This window comes from Amblyomma americanum, chromosome 3 (assembly GCF_052857255.1).
Source record: "Amblyomma americanum isolate KBUSLIRL-KWMA chromosome 3, ASM5285725v1, whole genome shotgun sequence".
NCBI classification, from domain to species: domain Eukaryota; kingdom Metazoa; phylum Arthropoda; class Arachnida; order Ixodida; family Ixodidae; genus Amblyomma; species Amblyomma americanum.
The window spans coordinates 115,916,809-115,944,703 of record NC_135499.1 but is presented as its reverse complement, the minus strand read 5'-3'; the positions used below and the strand labels follow the sequence as shown (position 1 = coordinate 115,944,703).

At 49.0% G+C, this 27,895-nt stretch overlaps 1 protein-coding gene across 1 annotated transcript in view; it reads right to left on the bottom strand.

Moving 5' to 3' along the window:
• Window positions 1–27,895, bottom strand: part of LOC144123248 (uncharacterized) — a 65,442-nt gene that overhangs the window by 12,495 nt on the left and 25,052 nt on the right. Inside the window, exons 3-5 of the mRNA XM_077656108.1 lie at window positions 18,316–18,519; window positions 17,532–17,728; window positions 6,603–6,660 (exon numbers count right to left, since the gene is read on the bottom strand). Of these exons, the coding sequence (XP_077512234.1) occupies window positions 6,603–6,660; window positions 17,532–17,728; window positions 18,316–18,519 (459 nt within the window). The remainder of the gene's footprint in view (window positions 1–6,602; window positions 6,661–17,531; window positions 17,729–18,315; window positions 18,520–27,895) is intronic.

Genomic DNA, 27,895 nt, shown 5'->3' with positions numbered 1-27,895 from the left:
GGAGGACCGCATGGTCAACGGTGCTAGTTGGGAATAGAGAATAGCTTGGGGCAAAATTAAAAGCCTCCGTCTGACCTCTCGGTGGATTCCTCCCTTCCCGGGTGGCATCCGGGATCGTTTCAACCTTTCGGACCGATTGTACACCAGTTTTAATTTTCCTTTTATCTTGAGTGTCACGTATGACAACGTTTTAAAAAGGTCCGAACACCTGAACCTTGCATCGTGTTCGTTGAGCAAAATTTTGGTTTAATTTAAGGTTCAACATAGAGGGATTTCTCTAGTGTAATCTGCTTTGTTTTGGTCTGGCGGGACGAATGGGTTTCTAACGGCAATTGCTTTTGTCCTGTGCGGCTTGGCGTTTGTTTCCCGTTTGGCTCGCCTCGCAGAGATCACTGAGCTGGACTTCCCCTGTAGAGGAGGAGAGTTCTGGAAACTACAGAACGAGAGACCATTCTTGCACGCTCTGTCAGCCGAGCTGCGTAGGAGCAGCTCATCTTCCCGACGCATTGTCTGGTGGCGGGGGTGCTGTTATGCCTGGCCTGCCTTCCCGCCCAAATGAATAAAGACGCGGACTCCCCGACCAGTATTTCCAGAAAACCAAAGAAATGTGACAGCAAAGACTGGCGTTTGCAGAAGGAATGGCAGAGGCAGCGACGACAATGGCGTCCCCACATGGTCGAGCATTCCATCGGGTCGACGAATCGAATGGTGTCCTTATCAGTCACGATGGGGTTGAATATTGCCCGAGAGCTGCGCCTTCGAGAGAGGTTCCGCGTTCCGGTCATCAGACGACGAAGTGCAAGGTCTTTCAATCCCGGTTGGGAAACAGCCTGACATTCCTGTGCCACATGGGCCCGCATTCCTGTGTCACGCACGCACATTCCTGGGCCACATGGGCGCAGTCCGGACCCACGTGCGCAGCCACGTGGAAGCTGTGTTGACGACAACGTGACCGTGTCCTGTTCCCTTTCCATCGACCGAATTGCGAGAGAACATCAGGACCGCCCTGCCGTAGGCGGTCCCACCAGTGTCAGTGTCTGCACGTTTGAGTGGACATCATTCTTCGAACTGTATTCCCCAGCCAGGGATCTGGGTAATACGAAGGGTATCTAACGAGCTGTTGGTTTGGTACCACAGAGCCCCCTTTTGAGAGAGACCTTTTGCTGGGGTACTCTCCCGACCCCGAAGAAGCCCCGTTTACTGAGAAGCACTCTCAGTTGCTCGCACCTGTACAATATGTAAATAGTTTTTGTACAAAGTTTTCCTTGCCTTTCCCTTCGCAACCACGTCTCCGATGCTCTTCGTCCCTTCTCCGGCCCGACCACGCTACCCCATCCCAACAACTGGCGGCAGCGGTGGGATGCTGCTACCTGAATCCTAACAAGGGTCCATTCATCGGCCACCCCCAGCGATTTCTTGCTATACGGCCCAAGGATATCGGTCTGTAGCGGAGAGGGCGAAAATCGGTCAAGGAGAGAACCGATTGACGCCATTGGCTGGAATGGCTCCTTCGATGGGCATTTGCCGCTTGGTTCTTGAGTTGTATCTGACTATGAGACCATAACGGAGAAGTGCAGAGACCCTGCCTGTCCGTGTGCATAAGTAGTCGCCATCTGGTAAACCGGTTTAACGTCTACTATCTCCATATGGGACATCCCTGCAGGGGTTCATTTTTAGTCGGCTGGATGCCGCCGAGATGCGCCAGAAAAGAATGGCAAGCCGGCCCTGTCACGCCTATAGACACGACGAGTGGATGCAAAAAATAAGAGTAAAGAACCGTGCTACTTTGAACACATGTGCCCGCAGGCAATCCGCTTTGTGTTATTACAGTTTGATGCGAGCTAATGCGATTGAAGCTTGGCCGAGCCCCTGCATTAGTCACATGACTCATCCTTGCAGTACAGTGCTGTAACTCGGGAAGAGAACGGGGAGTTTGCTGCTGGTTACATGACTGAATAACAAGTTAACAATTTTGTAAGCCTGGCCATTCTTACCAGAAGTTTAATATTTTAATGAATCGAAATGGTCGAATTTGGTCGTGCTTTGCGTAGTTTGCGGAATTGCTGGCTTAAAAGGCACCAGCACAACATTCAGAGCAGAAATGAAAGGATATCGAGCCCGACAGGATATCGGGCCAACTTTCGGAAGACACATGTTGTGCACCTTCTACAGAAGTATGGGATTTTGTCCTTCAAATTAACCTCATCTACTTTAGTTGTTTACAGAGCCATCAAAAGAATATTTCTCAAAATTTATAAAAAAAACCTGCTCCCCTATCTCTCACTTCTCCCTCGGGCTTTAAGGGTTCGTATCACTGAAAAAAGTATAGCCCTTCTCTGCCTCTGGTCTTGAAAGTGGGGCCTATTTCCGGCTTCATGTCTGGGCTCCTGCAAGCGCTCAGAAAGCCTGCCAGCTGCGTTAAGCCATAAAAAAAGAATATGCTTTTTCGGCCGCTTCCTAGAGCGACCTAGCTATTGTGATGAAAAAAAGGAAAAATAAAGATAAGGAATTAGTCAGCTGACTTCCGCGAAACGACAAGACTGAAAGGGGGTTTGGTGAGAGAGGGCTGCATGCGCAGACCAGCCCACTTTGACTGTAGGAAAGGGAAGACGATGGACAAAAGAACAGGGATAAAAATACCAGGGTGTGTCCTTTTCTTCCCACTATTTCCGTGCGCTTGTACGGCTGACTAACCCTGAAGGAATACCTTCCAAGCGAGAGTCGTGCTTTGGTAGGGCAGAGGGGAAGACGGGGAGGGGCGTCTGCGTCACCCTGATAGGAGTGAGAGGGTGAAAGCATCACGTGACAAGCAAGGCGTGGCTTTTAGTTTTCGGCATGCGAGGTACCACACGGACCTGGGACATCAGCAGTGACGCACTGCGGCAGATGCTTGTGCGACAGGAGGAGGCCAAGTGTAAGTCTTTCAAAGTGCTATACTTGGTCTTGTACTTTCTGCATTTGCTTGCTTGGCTTAACCGCGAAATCACGACGACCCATACTACTGGACGCAGAAGAGAATCCGCGCTAAAGAATTCGACATCTGCCGACAGCTTGGCCTCGCGCGCGTAAGAAACATCGCACGCACGATCCACCCCACTATCTGCGTGTCCCCAGCTGGAAACAGCCCTCGAAGAACGATGAACTTCTCGTCAACCTCGGCTTGCTTCTTCTTGGCAGTTTCTCTGCTCCTGGTGCCGTCGGGGCAGTGCTTTTTCCTGGGCCCGCTGCTAAGCCTAACCCTTCTGCCGTACACAATTGTCTACAACCTGTCGGGCATCGCGGGCGTCAAGATCGCGCTGGCCGTGAAGCTGCTCGGCTTGCTTTCCTGGTGGCGCGCCGGCATCAGCGATGACACGCTTAGTCGCGAGGTGGACTTGCGGACCCTGGAGCTGCCCACCGGCGCCATGTTCCCGGGGACGCCCAACCTGCCTCTTCACATGGTGCCGGGCATCATGGCCGAAATCATGCGCAGCATGCTCCAGGACGACAACGTGGGTACCGGCTTCTTCCAGCGGTCGGCGCGCACGCAGCAGCAAGAGGCCTCGTGGGATGGCGAGCAGGCGGAAAGTTCACCTTACGTCGGCGGAGGCGTCTGGCCGCGCATGCCGTATCCCGCACGAGTCGTGGGGGGCGGCTACTACCCTAACATGGAACCTCCATCGGCTGGAGCTGGTCTGGACAAGGTGAGTTGGAGTTACACTGTCGCTAAGGACGCCTAGGCGCTCTGGTCCGACAGTATTGCGATCCGTACGTCCTGTCACTGCCCGCATGCTAGAGGCGTTGAAAAGTTTGTCGTTTTCGATTATTTTTGTCAAGTTAGGCCTATTAGGAGTTCATGACGCAACGTAGGCGCACGAAAACGCTAAAAAAAGAGCGAACAAAAAGGCGGTACTTTCTGGTATTACACTTTATTGATATCTACGAGCTTAGCTGTCCCGAATAACCCGTAGGTCTTTTTTGGAAAAACGCCACTGCATTGCGACACAAGCGGATGCTAACCTTTCATTCTACGGCTAGACAACTAAGCAAAACACTTGTTTTTACCTCGATTGTTTCCAAATAGCTGTTTTGAAAGAGGGGTCTGTGCTTTTACTTAATCTCGCATTTCATGAAACCATTTTCGGGGCCGTACGGAACCTTGCTGCACATGCTCGACAGCAGGCACTTAACTTCTTATTATTAAGAAAGCAATGTTCACGAGTACTAACCGCACGCAACTTCAAGCCCGACGTTATCGCCGAAAGCACAACCGGCCCGGGCATGCCAGTTTTCCTTCCTGTTCTCGGAAACTAGTGTCTGACAAAACTTAAGAACGCAGGGGCCACTGGCGCTGGCCGATTCTCAAGAACTTGCCAGTGTGACAAAGCAGGGAGTGGTAGATGAAAGGGGATAATCCCTTTCTCTATGGTCAGGGATAGACCCCTTTTTCCATTTTGGGACAACTCCCTGCATGGCCCCGCTGGCAGCATCATGAGTAACGTTTGCTGCCCAATTTCCGGCTAGGTGTTCATCGCCCCCCCCCCCCCCCCCATGACCCTGCTAGGGTGACAAAGCAGGGAGTGGTAGAAGAAAGGGGATAATCCCTTTCTCTATAATCGGGGACAAACCCCTCTCTCCACTTTGAGGCCACTCCCTGCATTGTCCCTCTGGCAGCATCATGAGCATCGTTTGCTGCCCAATATCCGGCTAGGTGTTCATCGCCCCCACCCCCCCACGACTCTGCTAGGGTGACAAAGCAGGGAGTGGTAGATAAAAAGGGGATAATCCCTTTCTCTATGGTCGGGGACAGACCCCTCTCTCCACTTTGAGACCACTCCCATCATTGTCCCACTAGCGGGGTTAAGAGGATGATTTGCTGCCCAAAATTATGCTAGGCGTTCATCGCCCCTCCCCCATGACCCTGCTAGTGTGACAAAGCAGGGAGCGATAGATGAAAGGGATAATCTTTTCCCTCTATGGGACAGACCCTCTCTCCATTGTGGCGCCGCTCCCTGCATTGTCACGCTAGCAGGATCATGAGAACCGTTAGGTGCCCAAAATTAGTTGTTCATTGCCCCCGCGCTTTGGCTGGTGTTCCATCAGTGACAAATATTGTAGTAGCTACCCTTCAGACAAGTGAGAAGAGTGGTGCCGCGGCGGAGTTCGTATCATAATGCGAATCGCGTTTAGATTTCTCATTCATCTCCTTCCCTTTGTTTCCACCGTCCTTGCAGTTCAAGCGGAACGCCCCGCTGCTGACAACGCCGGCGATGCCCCCTCGCGGTTGGTACCGCCAACCTCGCTACGGCGAGAAGGCCACCGTGTCCGACCTGCTGGGCTACACTGTGGAGATGATCCAGGACATCGACGTCGACGGCTGCATGCTCAAGCTGTGCTGCGAGGTGGGCGCCGAGCCCGCGCAGTACGGCGCCTACGGACGCCGCCTGGCCGCCTTCATCCGGGAGCTGCACTCGCTGGGCGGAGACGACAGCCAGCTGCGGCGATACGAGGACGCCTTCGAGGATGGACGGCGCCAGTTCAAAGGCGACAAGAAGGGCTGCACACCCGCCTACTCGAAATGCCGCTACGATATGCAGAAGATCACCGAACTGGTGGCCTGAACAGTGCCGACCGATAGCCCCCGAGCCATGTGTCTGGTGCGATGTGAAGTTGCTTGTGCGCAGCAGCGTTCTCGGGCGCGTTTGCAGCCGCTTTTCCTAGTCTCGTTGAACTGACGTTTTGTGAATGCAATGCCGCGCTTTAAAGAGCACCGAAAACCTCTGCAAGAAGTTGTATAAATGTAAATAAATGCTTATATGGACGTTCCGAGTCATTTCTCGGCCAGGACTTGGCTAAATGGTTTTCCTGTAGCGCAGGCCAACAGGATGAGCATATGCTATAGCCATGTGTGTAAGGAATACCTGGGCACAATATGCATGCTGACCACTGGGTGTGCCTAGCTATAGGCACCGAACGTTATGTTCACATTTTTCTGGAGTTTCAACTCTTACACTTTCAGATTTTGTTGTTGCATCACCCAGAATTTATTGCTTTTTCTGTCATTCAGGTTCGCGTAAGAGTATTTTGTTGCAGACTCTTCGATTTCTCGCTGACCTCTTTATATGCATAACCAACTATCCAAGTCATTAAAAGTGAATGTGGCGCTATAAGGAAGACCAAAGGGCGAAAAGACAATGCGACAAATAAGAAGGCTACTAACAAGTAGTTTATTTCTCGATTCAGGGTTCATATTTATAGGCTGTCACATCGCATGAAGACAACGGGGACGGCGCCAGCCACCTAAATGCAAGTGTCCTAGCTCCCACTCTCTTACCTACCTTCATCGTAAGACAAAGGAGGTGACAAGAAATGATTTTGATATGAACAAGATGCAACAAGCAAGCTTTATGGCTGCTGAATATGAACCCTGGAGCGAAAAAAAAAGCAGTTGGTAGTTCTCTTCTTTGTCGCGTCGTCCTTTCGGCCTCTGGGTCTTCCTAATAGCACTTCTTTCAAACTCTTAAAGGTTTGCATTCCGATCGTATGATAGAATACGAGCTCTGGGTATCTTTCAGTGAAAGGGAAAAAAAAATCTAGAGAAGCAAAATAAAATGCGGGCTTACTCTTTTGCATTTGGCTTTCGTGCTTTCTGCATTTCGCCCTCCGGTTCTGGAACCACACCTGAAAAGAAAAAAAATCAGTAAACATAACTTAAATGTGATTCAGTTTACAGGCATCTCCGGCATAATAACTCTAAATGCAGCTGGGACAGACATGAACAGGCAAGTGCTGGTTTCATTTTCTCAGTGATACATCTGTGATAGCATTGAAGAACTTGCCAAAGAAAACTGAACAAGGGTTGATAGGTAGCCTCAGACCCCGTCGCAACCGTTTCGATAAGAGATCTTTTTTAGTCCTAGCAGTGCGTTAATCATCACCATCCTAACCACGTCTACTGCCGGAGGTGCTAAATATAAGGACAGTCTTACTGGCTAGTTAGTTCATAGCTCAAGAAATCTTAAAACTGCAGAAAAGATGAGGGCACAGGCAACGAGGAAGATACAAAGCACCACGGGCGCACCACGTGGTGTTTTGTATGTTCTCGTCTTTTGCGCAGCTTCAACAATTCTGAAAATAAGGTAAGACCTGTGTGCGTGTTTGGACCATAGTTCACACTATGGTCCATAACACACAGAGTAAGCGTTCTGTTACTTTTTTTTCTTTGTCACGGCGGAATAAAATAGCTGCAAAGTGCCATTTGACAGGACATTTCGTTTCGCCGCGTTTTGGGACGGAAAAATTAAGGTAAGAGAAATCAGGACGGGACCAAGGGAAAAATTCGTTGGAGGCACTTAGATATCTCTTAACTGCGGGAAGGCGAAAGCCGTTTGCGACTAATTGCACTAATTTCCCGCGTTTGAATTCATTTGAGGTAAATAGAGCAGCTTTCGCGAGCGTGGCAGAGAGATCACGTGACCTAAAATGTAACGGACGGACGCGAGTATGAGCCATTAAAGGCTATCGCCTTAAAATAGGCAGGGACTAGAAGCCGAGAGACATGATGAAATGATTTCTTGGTGGAAAGGGAGGCAAGAGTATCCAAAAAGTGCGAGTTGCACAGCATTTGCTCTGTCTATAGCAGCTGACCACGTAATAGAAACCTGTCGACGCGGACACAAATCCCCAGACAGTTAGACGAACAATAGGGCGAACTGCTTAGCTTTGGAAACACTCGTAATCACGTAAGTAAGCGGCTTGATTCAATAGGGAACGACAAAGGCAGTACTTTGAGGCTGAGCAAGCTTATCTGGCGTGTGATACGCCCACAAACTGCCTTGTTAGGCCAAGGAAGCTCTAGCCGGGCCGGGCCGCTCCACGAGGCCGTAAACGCTACTTAAAAGGAGGCGTCGGGGGAACATTCACACGCCCCCTGCGAAAAGAAGACGGATCAACCGCGTCAGCGGGAACGTGAAAGGAAAGAAGCAATATCCCGAATGATTGCCCGTCCCTAGTATGGCGAGAGGCCCCGTGAGAAGCGGGACGCTTTATTACGCGCCTGCGTTTAAATCCCAATTTGGTAATGAATAGAGATTTGGCCGCCGACAGCGCGCCGTTACCGCCCAAGGATCGGGGATGGGGGCGTTATGCAAATAGGTGCCGGGGTCGTAAAAGGGGCGCGCACCCGAGTAGCAAGGATTACGGCCATGAAGAGTGCGGGGAGGGGAACAGTGAGTGGCAGGGAAGGGACGGCGGCGTCAGAAAGCCGGACAGCGATGCCTAATTGAATTCCGCCATTAAGCGTATTATTCGCGAGAACAGGAGCGCCGCAGTCAGTGGCAGCAGACGACGCGCCGCGCGGGAGCCAGTGGCAGCTGGCCGGCTTTCGGCGGCCGCTGATAGGGGGCGTGAGTGCGCCGCAGCGCTGCCTGCAATCTGCTTGCTGATTGGTTTCCGGGAGCTGCTCTTCCCCTCTGCCTTGTTGCTGCGCGTGCGCGTTCTCGCTCGATGTTTCGGCATGCTTTCGTTACGGCTTACTTAAGTATTTCTTGTTTTCTTTTTGTTTGTTTTTTGTACTGTCCCTCTCTCGTTCCCGCAAGCATTATATAGCCCCGTACACGACTGCTGTCACAGGGAAGCAGTGAGTGGATTCGTTTTTAGCGCACTGTGTTCACGATTAAAGAACAACGCAAAATGTGAAGTTCGCTTTCACAAGTGTGTCCAGCATATGTTACAAAGTTCTATTCACAGAAACGAACTATAGTCCATGAGTATGCCTGCTCACTGGACTGCAACAGCACGGCCATGGCTTTGCTGGCAAGGTGAGTTTAATTCGTATTGTAGGCAGGTGTTCTTTACGGAGAATGCTGCTAATGTTGGAGAATGTTTATTGTGTTTTATTTTGCCCATTGAAAATGTAATAATGTGTTTTTAGCAGGACACACACGAACAGCTTAACATGTCAGAGTATATGATTTTCTTTTTTTATATATATAGCGTCAAACAGCCGATCTTAAGCACAGATGCAAACTGTCAATTAAGGGTAATAAGTGCACGTAGTGAAGTGTTTGTCGCTATCAACCGTTGACCATGCATGGATGACAACGGGATGTCTCCTTAAAAGCCCCAGTCTAGACATTTCTGCTTCCGTACTTTATTGAGAAATGTATGAAGGGGTCTTATGCGCCCGATACCTTTTTTTTTTCGCTGCTACGGGCGTGGAAAAGGTTGAAGCTGCTCACCTCTCCGCACGCGAGAAAGCTACCCACGCTGTTTGCGAGAAAGCGACAGTCAAGGGAATACGTCTTCTGTAAAATAGACAAACGTTGTCGCAAAATCATGGGATATCCATGCAGTATGTTCACGCGACTCTGTGCGAAATAGCAACACATTGCGACTTTTCAGTACGTTCGTCCTTGCTTCTTATCCCATGCCCCTTCTCTCCTCTATATCCTCTCTTCCATCTTCCACGGTGCAGAGTAGCCAACTGGAACTCGGTTTCTGTTTAACCTCTGTTCCTTTCCTCTTCCTTTCTCTCTCACTTTCTCTTTTGGCAAAGCATAACGTGAAACGTCATCTGCAGTAGATGACGTCGTCGTTATCCCGGCGTACACATTTTGGGCGGATCACCAATGGACTGAGGCGCTATGAATCATAAGCGGATGTCCGTTCCGCTAAACTCACCTCCTACAGCTACGGTGCTCGGTAAGTTATTATTTTTCTTTAAGTCATGAAATCGAAAGACTTTTCATTAGAATTAAAGTTTTGAATGTCGTTTTTCTCAGCAGCATGCGTGTTTTTGACATCGTCCGCACCAACTGCGCCGCGATTCCGCCACCAGTGCACCGCTCTCTGCAGGCCATAGTAAACCATTCTCAGCACGGCGTCAGTGGTGCGTTGCAATGGACACGTCTTAGTCTGGCGCGAAGCGCGTGGCCCTCAATGGTTTCCATAATCTTCAAGAAGCACACAAGGGCTGTATTTTATAACATCTTTTACTTTTTCCTGTTCGGCCACCTGCCATTGTTTTCTTCCGCGACTGACGTGACCAGGAAGCGGCGACCTATGACAGGGGACCAGAAGAAACGAAAGTGATAGGATAGGTTACCGAATACGAATCCAGAGGTACGGCTGTTTTATGCTGGGTCTGTAACGTGCAGTGCGTCGTGGGCGCTGTCACTGCAGGCGCCCCATCTTCTATGACGGCATTCCCAAAGTATTGCACCGCTTGCGGCGTTGACATTCAAAAGTTACGCGCTCCAGGGAAATCAACCCGCTCTAATTATATTTAGATACGACAGCTTTCGATTGCGTTACTTAACAAATTAGAGCCCAGGAAGCAGAACTTTTTAAGCAGCCTTTGCGCATTCAATTATAATTGGTTTTTTTGGGGGGGAAGGAAATGGCGCAGTATCTGTCTCATATATCGTTGGACACCTGAACCGCGCCGTAAGGGAAGGGATAAAGGAGGGAGTGAAAGAAGAAAGGAAGAAGAGGTGCCGTAGTGGAGGGCTCCGGAATAATTTCGACCACCTGGGGATCTTTAACGTGCACTGACATCGCACAGCACACGGGCGCCTAAGCGTTTATCCTCCATACAAACGCAGCCGCCGCGGTCGGGTTCGAACCCGCTTTGCGCATTCAACGTCGCAAAATAATAATACCCGTGTTCTGTGACGCTCAAATTACACCTCACTGCATATTACAAATCGTAAGCCGTTTTGTACCAGTTAATCTGCGCCTTTACTTTTTGTGATGTCGCGTGCACCTAAAGCGGCGCGGCCTGCCGAGATAATCCCTTAATCCTCCCTCTGTATACACGTGCTTCCTTTTACATTTACCCAACAGGCGAGTCAGCGTAGCTCTTCTATATGGAAAGGGAGGAGGGGGTGGGGTGCAGCTCAAGCGGCCCTGTCAAATCTGCCGCGCGACGCGGCTGTTTCCCAAAGCCACCACGTGGGGCGCCCGGAGCGCGCGCAGTCGCCGTGTTGTAGCCTTTGACGATGCGTCGGTAGCCATGTTCACGCATTGCGCACACTGATCAGATAGTAAAAATTAAAAAAAAAAACAGAAGCCCCCCCCCCCCCCCCCCCCCCCGTCTTTTTAATGTGCAACCTTTTTCGAGTTTTATTTAAATAATGGCACGTGCGCACTACGAAACTGCAACAGTAGCGTGGCTCGTGCCTACAGCGGGTGCCTTTAATCGCTTAATACACCGCCCGCGGGAAACGGCTCACACAAAGCCCCGAGGCAGTAAGCACTTAGCTAGGGTGACCTCGTTCTCCCGTATTACCGCTCCTGGTCGCTTCCGCGCATTGCTAAGAACTGCAACTTCCTGAATGTAGCGTTTTAACGCATTGATCTTGAATGCACACAAAAAGGGAAAACAAAGATGGTGGAGAAGAAAAAAAAAGGGAAGTGAACAAGAAGAAAATTTCTGTGTGCGACTCGGCGCTCTAGCAAAGGGAAGGGGGTACATGAACGGAAGGAGAAAGGTCGGGTGAGTAAAAAAACAAGCATATGTCAAATGAGGACATTTTTTTTCCAAGGAAGTCAAAACCGATATCGCAGGCGCGACGGACCCAAAAAGCAGAACAACGCCTGGAAAGCCACCCGTCGCGGTGGCTCAGTGGTTAAGGCTCTCCTCTAGTCACCTTGAGTACCCGGGTTCGAACCCGACCGCGGCGGCCGCGTTTCGATGGAGGCGAAACCCAAAAGGCTCCCGTGTGCTGTGCGATGTCAGTACAAGTTAAAGATTCCCAGGTGGTTTAAATTATTCTGGAGACCTCCACTACGGCACCTCTTCCTTTATTCTTTCATTACGGCGCTCGCGGTTCAGGTGTCCTCCGCGATGTGCGACAGATACTGCTTCATTTCCTTTCCTCAAAACCAATTTTCAATATCCTGGAAAGCCTTCCTAGCTGTCGACATCTGCGAACAGCATCCGACCATTTTCATCTCCGTCAGCTGTGGGACGGACGACAGCCTAGTTGACAGTACAGCGATTCTTTCTTAGCACTAAACAGAGAGAATTGCCTTCGCAAACCATTACATCTTTCTCGTCGGTTTGATCAACTTATTGAAATGGAAGTTGATTTGTCTCCTTCGCGAGGCGAAACAGCCGTAATTGCGGTTTCGCAGCCCTAGCGGTTGGGGTCAAAAGTGGCTGCGTTCATTAACGAAGAAATAGCTGTTTTCAGTGCAAGCTAGTTCAGATCCTTTGGAGGTGCTGAGCAGCAAGAAGGTCCTAAAAATCTTGGCAATCAGCGTTATTAAATATATTCTGACAGAAAATGCGCTTCCAGGAAAAAGAAGGTGTTCAAGCTAGACAGTTCGAAAATGAAAGTAGACCTGAAGAACGGGCCGCAGTGATAAATGTAAAAGCAAGAAGCAAATGAAAAAAATCTGGCTGCCTGCTGCAGAATATACCGCGAAGGCTCAAAAGAAACTAAAAGAAGGAAAATGGTAAGAAGAAATTCATTTATGTCAAATAATAAGCTTCTCCGAGTACTAGTAGTAGAAAACATTTATTCCAAAAAGGTAGGATAGAGAGGCGAAAATCCGGTTTTTGGGTGGAGTCCTTATTTCAGGACCCCAATGTCCACCGCAGTTGCTCTTGCTTGGGATATCAGCTTTCGCTGCGTTGCCAAGTCAGAGCTGAGCAGGGCAGACTCCCACTGTTCCTCGGAGTGATGTATGTCTAGTTCGGGGGGCTTGGGACCGGAGCAGCCCCATGTTACATGATATGTGGTTGGAATTCCGCCACACCAGGGGCAGATGCTGGCATATCTGTCGGAAAAGATGATGTGGTACTCGTGTAGGTTAGGAAAGGTGTTCGTCTGTAGTTGTCGCCATTCCCTCGCCCTCGCCGTTAGCTTACGGTGTGGTGGGGGATAGACTTGTATTTGTGTTCGGAGAAGGAGGAGGCGCTCGCCGTACGTAGAGGGGAGAGGGGTGAGGTCGGGGAGGTTAGTCGCTCGGTTAGTATATCCTCGAGCTAGACTGTCCGCGGCTTCGTTTCCCTCTAGCCCCTCGTGCCCAGGAGTCCAAGTGATTTGGTGCTTGCATGTGGAATTTTGAACTTGTGGGGTAGTCAGAATGGGAGCGACGGAGTGTGGAAGTCTGCCAGAGAGGAAGAGGCGACACGCGGATTGGGAGTAGGTAATAATTTTTAGCTCATTTCCCGTTGCATCGCCGTGCTGGATTGCGAGGGCAATTGCAGCAGTTTCTGCTACTGTGGGAGAGCAGTTTCGTAGGGAGGCGCTGGCGATTTACTTGAAATTGGTGTCCAAGACGACCGCCACCGCGTTTGTTGAATCGGTGTACATGGCTGCGTCGACGTATACAGCATTTTGTGCCTGTCGATGTGTGCGGCGCAGATAGTCCACTCGCGCCTTTCGTCGTCCCTTTTGTAAGTCCGAGTGCATGTTCTTCGGGAGTGGAGCTACATACACGCGAGTTCGCAGAGTTGAGGGTAGATCTCGGTTGTCCTGGACGGCGCGTATGTCAGCCGGGGAACCCACTCTTTCCAAGATTGCGCGTCCAGCTTTGGTGGTGAGGAGGCGTTCCTTTTGCGGTGCTAGGACGGCTTCTCGAATTTCTTCTATTGTGTTGGCCAGTCCCAGGTCCTCGAGGTGGCAGTTGGCCGTGAAATTCGGGAGGCATAACGCATGTTTGTAGGCGGTACGGATGATGGCGTCTGCTTTGTCTCGCTCATTCTCCAGAAGTGGTAGGAATGGGAGAAGCAAAAATATTTTTCCCACGTTCGCTCTGCTGGTTCTCCTTCTGTGCTCTCACCCGCGATCGCTGGCTAAAAACTACCAGCTTGTACAGCGCATGCGCAGTTGATGTTGGTGATCGATGTAAGCGGCAGCTGCAAGCTAAAACCTGCCACTTAATATGCGTAGTTGGAGAACTGCAGAAGCTTATTGTGCCAAAGAGTTCACCTTCGTGTGCTTTGAACCATTTTTTTAAACTCATTGGCGTTAAGGTTCCCGTTGTGCAGAAAACCCGGCGTCGTCGTCATCGGCGTTGTGAGGGAAAAGTCCCCGGGGAAGCAAATTAGGTGGGCTATCTATAGGTCACGTGACCTTGTGGCGTCCTCACAACCTGCCGAACGGATTGTGAGCAAACTGCCCACTGTGACAGTTAAAGTAATGATTGGTCACTCGGGAAGAGCAACCTCGGTCGCACAAGCCTCACCGGTGCCAGCACCTGCAGTCGCAAGGTAGTGGTCATCGCTTTTACCGCCGCACCACAGCGCTAGGAGTGGTCTGGATCTACGAATGGAAAGTCTAGAATTGCTCATATATGGGCGTTAACCCACTACACTATCGCGCCATACCCTCAAGGCGGAGATTAAGGTTTCCTTCCAATTTTTTTTTTGTGCAGCAGGAGCATTTTTGTGCACTGCCCGCAGAGTGCCACATCTCGTCGAAAAGGCTGATACTAAAGTGCAGCTAAGTCAACGTTGTCTGGTTGACCCACACGTCGCCTAACTTCCGTATTTCGTACGTTTCCACGAATTCTCGAGATAACTGACCTAACTAAGGGGTCATGCATGCATCGATGACTTGAGCTTGCATTCTCGGCAGTTAAAGAAAGGCGATCAAGAAAACACTCCCTTTCAAAAAAAAAAAAACGTGATGAACCCATATACCAGGTTTTACCTCCGACCAGTAAGTATATACCTAGAAAATTTGGTCTCTAGGATACCCCACATGGTCTTGATTGCATCCAGGAGAACTATAATTTATTTGCGGTTGTTAATACGCATCTATGTCAGTATCTCTAATGATGGCCCTAATGTTCGTTGCCGACCTCTCTTAATTTGTCCTTATAGGGAAAAGTATTTAAGGATCAAACCAAATAGGAAACCATCGTGGTGATAGAGTTGTGAATTTAGGAACCTTTTTCGCCTTGTAAAGTTGCGAAATAAAGTTACTTCGATTGCTTGAGTTGCAAGCGCGGCAATTCGTGACAGCTAAAAAAGACGGCGCAATTTTGAGACAGGGACGCACGCCTGGCTGCACGCCTGGTGCGGCTGCACCGTGAATGAGCCTCGGCACCACATTTTGTGACGGCAGATGGCGCCGCAATTCAGTTGTGCTTCGCTCCTCCACATATCGCGGACTCCGCAAACTTTTGTGGCCGAGAGTACACTTCCCCGCAACTAGTGCGTTCTTCGAGCGACACGTACAGCCGACGCGTGCGCAGCCCTCGACCCTCGCGACTTCGCCCCGGTTCAAGGCCGATCGTGTACATCACCCCCGATTTAGCACGGCGTTACGACCACTGTTTCGCTCCACGCGGGACCCCGCGCTGTGGTGAGAGGGACGTGGGGAAGGGAGGGAACCATCCCCTGCACTCGGTCGGGGGACTCGAGGACGGAGCATTGCGAGGGATGGAAGGCCGGGAAGAAAGATTGAGGGCGGTCGGCAGAGAGAATGTCCCAATATTAAGGCCGCCTTCGTGGGCTCTCACGATGATGAGACTCAGCCCGCGGGTGTGTGTCTGTGTGCGGGATTATGGCTCCTCTACACGGATCCCTTCGAGCGTTACGGCTTGTGTTTCTTCTTTATCTTGCTGCAGGTCACCCGATCCGTCCGTGACAACGGGGTGCCGAGGGGCTTGGAAGAGCGAAACGACGTGTTTGTAAATAGCCGCGAGATTATCCGATGCAGCGGGAGAATGAAGACTGCGCATAAACTGCTCCCGTGGGTGACCTTGACCTCGGCAAAGGTGTCGCGTGGAAGTCTCGGCTTTGTCTTCTCTCGCAAGGCTGGGCAAGAAAAAGGCTGTACTGACACGCGCCCACATTGAATCTCGCCTATGCTAATGTGCACTTACCGATTTCGATCGTCAGCGCTTTCGTCTGTGTCATCCTGCTTTCATCACTGATCCATTGTGTTCTTCGCGCTTTTCAAGCAAAAGTCCAGATGAGAACAAACGGTTTGAGAAAGAGAAAAATGCAAACTTGGCAGGGGTGAGGAGTATGGTACAAAGGACGGATCGTGATATGTAGCACTTATTTCTATACAACCGATTTGTTGAACTTTGGTGCTGGTGTACATTTGTTGTTGTAAATGTGATAGCAAAGAAAGAACACGGACAAAAATATAACTGAACACACCTACACCCCTCACACTAGGCTCAAGTTCTTATACGTGCCAGGAGGGTCCTAAAAAAATGGCAAAAAAAGATCGGATCTTTCGGCCATGGATTGTTTATTGCATTATCGCTCTGGTGCTGTGCAAAGAGCAGATAGCCGATGGTCTGCCAGGGAAACGTAGTCAGTGGCATTCCATGTCATAACCGAAACCCTTAATTACGCGTGAAAATTCCTATTTTCGGCCTTTTTTTTTTTCCTGCAGTATCTGGGAAACCTATCGGTTCAGAAAAACGAAAAACTAGAAACTGTCGCTGCTTCCCTAAATTTTCCATAAAACCGGTGAAGATTATCTTTACGACCAATTTTACTCCGAAACTCACAAAGGCAGCTTCCTTGAGTGGAACACAGCTGAGAGGAGTATATTCTTGGAGAAGGGAATCGCAGCAGAGAACGGGAGAGTCTTAAGAGTAGATGAGATTAAGAAATTTACAATGATAGGGTGGCGACAGCCGGGGGTAGGCCACCGCCGGGGTAGACTATTGTCCCGCAGTGGGAGCAACTGGGGTGCTGATGCTGATAATGAGTGCGTGAGTGAGTAAACGTTTATTGACTAATGATTATCGCAAGCCATCGGTACATTTGTGCATTTGCTTTCGTGTTGACCCATTTGGGTATCAGTTAGTCACTGTGACACCTCTAACAAACATGCTATACGGTAAATGTCGTGCAGTGCAAAAAACAGGGACAGAAGAGGAACACACAAACAACAGGACTGGCGCTGACTAACGACTGAAATTTTATTGAAAACGGCAGAGCTTTAAATACAAACAGGGCATCACATAGCCAAGAAGATGATGAATCGACACAACATTGTCTAACCAACGTCAACCTACTGAAACGTTTATCACAGAAGGCGTGAACAAACGTACAACCCGAAAATCACGGGAAGGCATGTGCACCTACTCAAACAGCGGATGGCTCGTGAAAAGCAACACAACAAGAAGTCATATCGTGGCAAAAGCTGAGTCAGGGAAAAAAAAGTCACATCATACTTGGCCATGTGATGCCCTGTTCTCGTTTAAAGCTGCGCCGTTTTCAATAAAATTTCAGTCGTTAGTCATAGGCAGCCCTGTTGTTTGTGTCTTCCCCTTCTGTCCCTGTCTTTCGCTCTGCACTACTCCTACTTAAGATGAACCACCGACTAGCCCACACCAAGATTTTGAAAGGTTTTGATACTGTGCGGCATCTCACTCGGCCCGTGCGCTCTAAACACGAGAACGCTTTTATGGGAGTAGAAATGAAGTAAGCTGTCCTCTAGCTCTCTTCCTTTTAAAAAAAGGGAGCGCAATAGAGTACAGCTCACACCTTTTCTACACCTTTCTGTTTAGAGTGTAATTCCTTCGCGCCTAGCAGCCGGCCCGCAGAAAGGGTGAGGGTAGCGTACCTGCACCCTTGCCTCGGACAGCCCCAGCCTCTGCGAGAGCTCCTCGCGCATGAAGGCGTCCGGGTAGTGCGTCTCGTCGAACAGCCGCTCCAGCTCGTTGAGCTGCTCCAGGGTGAAGTTGGTTCGCGACCGGCGCTGCTTCACCTTGCTGCTGCTTCCGCTTCCACCTCCGCTGCTTCCACTGCTCGCTGCGCTACCTGCTCGCAAGAGAACCAGAAGTGACGTTGCGCGAAGGTCAGTTTTTTTAAAGAAGAGCACAGAAATAAATACTTGTTCCCACCGTATTCGAGAGCATGGTGCGCCGTATATGGTGGGTATGTAAACTACTGGTGGCATCTTTCCTGGACGTGAAGCACCAACGAGATACGCGCTTGGGGATGAAGTGGCCACGCATTTATCTCGAATTGAGTAAGGTGTGATTGGTGCAAAGCTTTTCAGAGGAGGGCCGAGGAGGGGAGGAAGCTAAATTTCTTGTTTTAAGAGTTGGCCTCAGTATCGGAGAGGAAAAGGCGACAAGATAAGGCTGTGCACTTGAATGTCAGAAATGTGCCGCGTGCAGATAGTGCTCGCGTTTCACATGGTCCTGCTGGTCCTGCGGACCATGTGATTAGGATGTTCAGCGGAATCATATCTCCCTCCCGTCTCCAAATAACGTCTGCCTCGCTTCGAGAACAATCTCCCCACATCTCTTATACCGGCTCAACGAGGAGTGTATCAGCCCGCTAGAGCGCCAGCCGCTGTCAGGTCAGTGGACGCGCACGCAACCACAGAGACAGAGGCTAACCGGTGCTTCCCGATCCGTTGACGGACTCCTCCTTGAGCCGCGGTGGACCGGAGCCCAGAGGAGGCGCCGAAGGATGGTGGTGCGGGTCGGACTTCCTCTCTGAGGCCGGCGCTGCGGCCTCCGGGCGGTGCGGAGACGGCATCACCCGCCCCCCGGACAGCGCCGCCAGTTTGGTCAGTCCGTCCGGTTGCGGTGAGCAGCATGCTGCGGATGGGAAGCGGAGAGGAGAATGAATTGCTGTGCATGCTAGCTTTGAAGTGACAGCTCCCAGTTAATGACCAGAGGCAGTTAGGAAAGAGAGAGTAATTAGCACTCGTGATATCAATCAGAGCTCTTGCATCATACCTATCGCGAAACTCCATTTCGATACCCCGCTATTCACTGTGACCACTTAGCGGTGATTAGTTGACGGAGGCGCCAGCCGGGAGCGGCAAATAAAAACTCGTTCTAACTTCAGAAACGCTGAATATACTGCATTATTTAAGATTTTAGTTCATCTGTTTGTCTTTTGGTCTGCTAATGCATTTTAAGTGGGTTGGCAGTAGAACCCCCTTTTCGGAAAAATCGGGCCACCCGTCTGACGCCTCAGTTGGCATGTGACATAGTGGAGGGAGGTAAGTCTCCTCTCTAGTTTTAGGGAGAGGGTAATCTAAGGGAGGGTGGGAGGCAACGGGTGGCGGGTGGGGGAGGGGAGTGAGGGGGTACGGCGCGTCACACGGTGGTTGACGGACTGGATCACCGTTCCACGCTACCCGCTTGCACGGTCTGAACCCGTCAGCGGTACTTAAGTCAGCGGCAGCGTCTGCCTCGTCCGGGGCGAACGCTGACGCTAGCGCGCACTCTGCTGCATCAGTCGCATTGATCGTCTATGCTTTTTACTTCCTCCGTATGGCATTTTGTTGCTATGCGCCGTCGCGTCACAACGACTCATGTACAGTTCTTTTCACTGCTCACAGGTGACGCGATAGTCAACTAACTTATGATTTTTGGCCCCATGAGACCACAGGATTTCATGCGTGGACCCTATGAAGAATTTAGCATCTTGTACACGCTCAAAGAGCTCTGGTTTTCAAAGGCAGTACGCCGACTCGTGAATGGGTAGTGAGCGCTGCGCGAACAATGGATGAACCACGCTAACTCCGTTAGTGGGCAATGGTGTCCGAGTACATTCTTCCGGCATTAACTGAATCAGTGAGGCTTCTTGGTGTTTTCGTCAAGGCTTTCGTCGTTTTAGTGTACTCTCCTGAGCGAGTATTCAAGTAACGGGATTTCTCCTGACCAGTGACCGGGGCGAGTGTTGCATGTGTTCGCTATCAAACTCATGGGGCGCTGCGAAGTCTGGCAATATGGCATGAGTGGAGGTCCAGGCACAGCTCGTCGCTTATGAACGTATGGGTGTTTCTTGCTTGTGCAGGTATTCGAGCTGTTTTGTAGGGGCTAATCGCGTCTTTGTCGCTAAGCACTTAATTTGGACATTCTCTGCGGCAAACAGAGACTATCAGACCAAATTTGGGGCGACGGCGTGGCTGTCGATCCTCGCAATATCATGCTAACAGATGTACGTACGTCTTTACGGAATCTACCGGGGAGAAGCCGAAGTGCTGCTGTGTCGCCGACGTCTGTGGCAAACGGAAACGTGTTGGCACCGCGCTTATCCATTACTACAGGTAAGGACTTAAACGACTTTGCCACTATTTCGCGGGAAAGCAGTGATGTGCTCGCTGGAGAGGACTCCGTTCATCGTGCTTTTTGTGTGCCGCGTTTGTTGCCGCTAACTTCTTGGCAGCAATCAGCAGCGAGCACATGCATCGACGGCATGTTATGTTTGAGAACATGCAGCTATCTGTGTCTACAAGGGACAGAAAAATAGGTCGGAATGTGAGTGTCTCCAACGCGATTACACAGTGATAAATATGTTTTCGAAGAGATTCGGCCTTGTACATGGATAGAGCATTCACAGTTCATTTTCGCCGAAGTAGTCCGAGAAAATTTTTGCGTGATCGATCGCGGGGTCGTGCGTTTGCCTGGGCTAAAGCTAAAGCCGAAATGGCAGCCCTTCAGAGAACGTTGAGAAAGCGGAGGTGGCGATGGTCAGACAGTCTAGATCGGGTATACGTGGGCGCGTACCGTTATAACGCCAATGTGACAGTAGATACTCGACAAAAGACTGCGTGCTGCGCAGCCCTTTTTTTTTCTTATCCATCACAGCTATCGGACGCCATAAACTCGCTGCCAAGCGAGGGTCTCAGGAGCTCTCGCTTACGCAGGCATTCTGCTCAGAAGCCCACCATTAAACAAGTTTTCACATGCGGCTTGAACGACATACGTCGAAACACATGCCAACAGAAGCTTAGAGAAGCAGAACTCGAATGTCTTCATCGAAGGCCTACGGGGCATGGTCTGTTCTTTTACTTTTCCGAAACTTCAGAAATTTTTTGTGATAAAATTAAAGAAATAACTCTGTCATCGATTTCGCTTGCCAACCCCTTCGTGCATCTATTGTTTTTGTATGCACTTTTAATTTATATTGACCATGAAAGCAGACAAGTTATGAACCTTGATTCTTTGCAGAGGCTTTCTTTGAGCATGATTTTATTTTTATGCATCAGAACACTGAAAGCTTACAACTGTCACTGTTCTGACGGCGATTTTTTTTTCAGCAGTGCAAGGCCTGTCATTCATGCCCAACTACTTCGCTGGAGGTGCCTAGGCACCAAGCTAAGGAGCTCATGAAGAAGGCTGGAAGACATCCTGAGGCATGCGTGTGAAATATATAGCACACGGAGAGTGACAAGAGACAAATTGAGTCTGTGACCTGCAACATTCTCTAGATTGGCTCAGATATCAAAAGGGCCCCGTCACTGCAAGTATTGCTTATACTTCTGTAGTATGCGCATATGCTCTTCATGCAAAATTCACATCACACATATATCCATTCCTCACTCAAATCCTCAATAGAAAACCTATCTGCACGCTTGCCATGGTTGCTTGAACCACAAAAGATAACAGTGTATCTGTTTCATACAAAAATAGCAAGTAATAGCGCAAAAAACTTGAGTCACACAAGACAGATATCACATCATGCCAGTTCCCTTTCATAGGGTGCACTCCTGATGGCATTGTCCGTCTTTCATGTGCTATGGAGGGGGGGGGGGGGGAGAGAAATGGTGAGAAATGGAAATGGAGACTATGTGCCCAATGAAGAAGCAAATTTTTTTTAAAAGTTAAGAAACCATGACTTGATCCGCAGGCAGGTGACGCAGCTCGCCTTAACGCCATATAGAAGAGGTCACTTTCCCTTTTGCAGTTATGGTTCTTTTTCCTGTATAGTGTGCATAATGAGGCCGCTGCGTTCCAGGTATTGAAAGACTTTAGTGAAGAAATGTACATGGCACAATTCTTGTCACCGTTCCTTCCGAAAATAAGGTGTTGCAGTTATTATTATTTTTGCTTTATTAATGTGCATTACAAGTCCTCTACATAGGGCACATTGAAATACTTGATTGATGAAATGTACATGGCACAAGCCATGTCACAGTTCCTTCAGAAAGTAAGGTGTTGGGAATTCCTATTTAATACTGGCTTTCACGCAGGTAGTTAAACTATTAATTCGTCACTCGGCATTCTGCATCTTAGTATAGCGTGCTAAATACTGCATTGTTAAATACAACATAAATTTGTCCGAACGTACAAAAAATTGTAAATTAGGGCCACACTTCACGTAACAGTTAAATCTGTGCAGCATACAGTGAAACGCCACCCAGAATGAATGCTTGTTTATCAGTTAAACATTTTTTGGGCCCTCATGTCCACCACTGATTGTATCTCGTAGGCTTTGGTTTGCTTTCGTAACTGAAGAACGATTTATGCTGTCAAGAAGGCTTCATGTTGCTTTATGAAAGCCCATATCACTTTATTGCCACCCACATCTCTTTTAAATGTTTAGCTTATTGCTTTTAAACCAGTAGCTGCTTGTACTCCGTAGCTCTGCAAGGATTCACATGAACAATGTTTTTTGTGTAGGTGCTCTCTAATTCATTCACTTGAGGTCTTACTGTACATGGATGTTCACCAATGTTATGTGGATACTGCTGGTGGAGGTTGGTATGAATTTTCCACACTTGGTTTCAAAAAGGGTGATAAGTTAATTTGTGTGATTGATGTAAAGTAATGGTTGGAGTGGTTGAGATAGGCGAGTGCCATAAGAAGGCCGTGTCATTTCTCAACAATAAATGCCACTTCGCACTTACCGTGAACACTGGTGTCATTTATTTATTTATCTATCGACTCTGCTGTTTGATGTAGTTGACATCACTGACACTGAATGGTACTGTTGCCTCCCTGCTGAAAACTAGGAGAGGACGATTATGTGTTTGGCACCGCGGTTTGAAGTGAAAACTTGAGTGTCATACTTCTGTGGTTTGCAATAAAAATATTCCATGCATATTGTCTATGTGAGTATGCTACTCATGAAAAAACAACAAAATTCCTTCTTAGTGCAAGCTCATTATAATGATGCTGTGGTTGAGGCAGGAGAACACTGCTGCAAAAATTGAAAATTCAAAAATATTATTGATGTGTGCGTCGATTCGGAGTGAAGGCGTAAGGCATGAAGCGCAGCTCTAGTGGTGGTGCAAAGATTATATGGGTACATAGCACCCAATAGCTATGTTAATGTGCATGTCCCGGTGTGTGGTTAAGTTTTGCACTTGATGTAAGCCCCACATTAGAGAAGGCTTTTGCGCCTCCTATATCCTGTTTTTTCTTGCTCATACCACTTTATTATTCTGCACAGCTCGAACATTGCCACACTTGCTGCTGTTGCCTACTAAGCCTTAGGGATGAGTAGACTAAAAGAGTGGGTCTAGCACAAGAAGCAATACCAAGAGAAGTATGTTGGATCCAGGCGCATCATTAGACAGTAAGTCTCTATCACAGAGACACTGAAAAATCAATGCCGACAGTGTGCGAATCTACTGAAAGGAATTACTGATGGCTGTTTACTCTTCAATAAAGTGACTGCCAAGGACGAATGAATCAAGCATGTAGCTCAGCTCTTGTATTTCGTTTAGCCTTCTTGCAAAACTGAACTTCGTTAGAGCACTTTAACCCGAATACGTTGAGCCTAAAAGCAACTATCTTCAAGCAACGTCAGACTGTCGTAACCGCCAAGTGATAATATATAATTACGCTTGAAATGCAAACATAACTTCTCATTGTAGTGTTTTCAGCGGTTAGTCCAAGTCACGTTAGCGCGTGTTCAGGTTAGAATGATTTCTTTTGGGAAAACGAAATAGTCTTGAAAATTTTAACACCCTCGGTTACTGCGCTTTCACACGTAACCATATCTCACACAAGTAAAGCGTTTACATAGGCGCAGTGTTCAGTAATACGGAATTTCTTATTTGTGCAACATGTTCAAATTTTTCTCTCGCAGAACAAGACACACTGTCTATGTTTCACAGCACAGCCTATGAATTTCTATCGACGTCGTATTTTTAAGAAATATACAACGTCGCATTGGACAAGATCCAGCATCGGATAAGCTGGATGCTTTTCTTGCTTACATCCTTACTTATTTTAGGTGAACTGTACTTTTGTTGGTAAAATCTAAAAAAAAAAAGTTCATACTTCGCTTATTTGTGGCCTCCTGACACCTCGGTTTGAAAGCGAAAAGCCGCTGTTGTACTACACATCCACATCCAGCAACCCTTCGCTAAGAGGGTGGAAAAGGTTCCACCTGGGCTATCACTAATATAAACAAAAAATACAGAACACTAATCGTAACTGGACACCGTAGTTTATTTTACCACCTCTTTTATCCCCATTTCACGGTCGCACTTATATCCTTACTTTTATATTCAGTTCTCTTTTTCCTTTAAAATTTATAGCACACATATTTTTTCTTATGTTCCCTGGACGCTATACTGTGCTCTCGCGTTGCTGTGTAACGTTGAGGGTCAAACAAAACATGAAATCACTTCTAAACGTACGACCCACAAAAGTTTTGAACTCTACGAAAGCCCCAGTAACGTCTCGTGGATCACCCTCTCTCTGGCGCTCCAGTTTCCACTTTACTGTCCTGCGAAACACGCAGCTTGGGGAGAAGCAGCCGCCGAAAAAACAAACAGAGAGACGTTTCACTCAAAACTAAAGCGCGGTCCGCGTGGCCCACGCTCGTAACCTTTAAATTGAATCCCGACCGCCGCTTCCCTCACGGAACTCAATGAGCGAACCATAAGCTCGACCGCGGACAGAGAAGCGCCCGCACCAGGAAAAGGCAACACCGTGATTAACCCACACAGCGCCGAGGGGGAAGAACGGCCGGTACATTCTTTTTTACTTTTATTTATTTATTTAATTTCCTGCCTCGCGGCTTTGACGACGGCCGCCCCTGTCCTCTAGCTACGCGCTAGACTGGGCTCGGCTCGGCCGACTGCCTTCATCAAAGTTTCATAATCCCCGGCAGTTGCTCCTTAATTCGGTTACAGCCTCCTCGCAAAACGCGCCGACGAGGAGCTCTAATCCACGGGCAGAAAACCGGCTAGACGGGCTGGAAAGAAACAACAGAGAGAGAGAGAAAGAAAGGCAGAAAAAGAGAGTGGGAAGAGAGAGGCTCCCTCTCCACTAAAGGGGAAGGCGGAGAGGAAAGCTCCCTGTAATGTCAGGAGCAACGGGAGTCGGGGGAAGCAGGTATCGCGCGGTGTATCTATCTCTCTATATCCACGGCAGGGCTTCGTGACACGTGCTCGGCTACCGCCGCCGCGGCCTCTGCATCCTCCGGCCGACCGGCAGCAAAGGTATGGAGGATGTATAGTAGCGGCGAGGCGCGAGTTAGTCGGGGAGGCTTCTCCGCGAATGAACAGGCCATTGGACACGTCGTAAGTTTGGACAGCCCGTACGTGATCGCGTTGGCCACAGCTTTCCACTCCATGGTCACCCTCTGCCTCCCTTCTTCCCTCGCCATACTCCAGCTACTACACCTGTTCTATACCTGCCTGTACCGCGCTGTGGGTGTTTTTCTTTTTTTGTTGGGATCGCGCTGCGGCTGACGGTGACCGAGCGGAGAAGCGACGTGGCCCAATGCGCGGCAATAAAAGGGCGGCCGTCCGAAGAGCTCACCTTGTTCGCGGGCCCATTTGCGGGAGGCGCCAAATTGGATTTTTATAGCCGCCGCCGGCGCCGGCAGCAGGGTTCGGTCGCCCAGACAAAACAAGCCCGTACTCGATGGCGCGCGCCAAGGCCGGCGCGGACACGTATGCCCGTTACCTCGCTGAAACTGCGAGGCCTGCCGTTAGGGTTTCGCGCCTTTCACTCTCTCAACACCACCCCCTCCCCATTTTCCCACCCCAGTCATTTTTCTTTACTTATTTCCACTTTAGTCTCACGATTCGGCGCCGTGTCCTTACTCTTCCGTTCGCATCTTTCAATACAGGGCCGGAGCCAACTCAGGTTTGAGATACCCGCGGTATACGGCGAGGAGGGCTAAGCAATTATGCGCGGAAGTATTGGCAATTTTCCGTTCCCTGCGCCCGCCAAGTACCGAGCTCGTTTTCACTCAAGTTATTGGCACTTGTTTTGCTCAATGGTTGCTTCTTGTAAGCGCAGTGGCATGGCTGAGTCATTTACGCGCATTAGGGAGGAGGTAACGTGGCTTGAAGGGAATCTTCGATATTTACGGGACGTTGTCGGTGATTTTTGAGACAAGCTCGTGACCAGGTCGCGGGGGAAAGGCTGTAAGTGGCCGTTGCACGGCGCTGCTGCTACTGTGCACTCAATAGGGTAGACACGAACACTGAACAAGAATTTCTAATGCGATGTAGAGAATGCCATAATGCAATAAGTATAATCAAAGTGCAAGCAGATATCTTGAAATTTCTAATAAGCGACACAACGGGTAGAGCGAACGGTTAAGAGACGACAGGAACGGCAGGACTCACGGAATGTTCGGGGGTGTCACTATATTTCGGTTTGTTTCGTTTCTCGAGTGATGCGAAAACATGGTACGAAATGTTAATAAAGAGCAGACATTTCTGTTTGAATTAGCCGACCTACTTAGAGATTTGAACGATTATAAATGCGATAAAAGCTCCTGCCGTTTTAACGGTAGCAATTATTCACTCGGCGAGTTATAGCAGTGCAATAAAATGAGCGAAAAACGAAAGAATACTTAGGCACAGTGATGCGATAGGAATGCGAAGTGAGCGCGTTTTGCTACGAAGTGAGAAGTAACTACTTAGAGGCGGTCAGTGCCATCCACAGTGAACCCGCTGCTATGTAGAGACCCACGTCAGCTGGAATCTCAATAAATACCGGAAAAGCTCAGACTCACCGCTACTTAGCACGTGGGATTCACTCGTACATTGATGTATGCTCAGCGACAACTTATCCTAACAATGAAGTCAGAGCTACGGGGGGTGTCACTGCGTCAAACAGTGCAGCCAGAGGAGGGTGCACCTGGCCGCCTGGTGCGTTGCTCGCTGGTTGCTTCGTTCCGCCTCTAGTATAGCTGGCGCCATCTTGGAAGTTTGTTGCATCAGGTCTGGCCTAGAAGATTCGTTGTAATAAAAGGAACTGGGTATGGCCGTGGCTCTCTAACAAAAAATTTGCAGTTACATAGAAACATGCCCTAAATGACTAATATTACCAATACACCGTTTAAAAGAAAGTTGTAAATGCAGCCGGGGACTATATTTTGGTTTGCAGGACGAGTGGGCGGGATTCGGCTTTATAGTTTTCGTTTCATTGGCAAAAAAAAAAAATGTCGCATTTTTTTTGCCCCCGTAAAGCGTGCACCACCCTTGATGACAGTGCTAAAATGAAAGCGCACCTGCCGCAGCTACACTTGGGATATTGAGTGGGGACCCCTAGATTCCCACGATCTTACAGCTGAGGAGGATTCCATGTGAAGAAAAAGAAAGAAAGAAAAGGAAAGAAAGAAAGGAATGAAGAAAGAAAAAAAGAAAGGAATAAATAAATAAATAAATAAATAAATAAATAAATTATGGGAGTTTAATATCCCAAAGCGACTCAGGCTATGAGGGATGCTGTAGTGAAGGGCTCCGAAAATTTCGACCACCTGGGGCACTGACATCGCACGGTAAATGAATGAATGAATGAATGAATGAATGAATGAATGAATGAATGAATGAATGAATGAATGAATGAATGAATGAATGGAAAACAATATACTCCTGGCCTTGTTACCCTCCCAGCCTCGCAAGGAATGCTTGTTTGACGTGATTTGAGCAAATAGTTTTATCGCGTCTGTTGATTCAGACAACAGATGCACCTACATGCCCGGGTGTCTCAACTGAACCCATCACATGCATCGCAGAATCGTTGAAGTGAAAGCTACAGGCAGCCCCGCCGCGGTGGCTCAGTAGTTAAGGCGCTCGGCTACTGATCCAGAGTTCCCGGGTTCGAACCCGACCGCGGCGGCTGCGTTTTTATGGAGGAAAAACGCTAAGACGCCCGTGTGCTGTGCGATGTCAGTGCACCTTAAAGATCCCCAGGTGGTCGAAATTATTCCGGAGCCCTCCACTACGGCACTTATTCTTCCTTTCTTCTTTCACTACCT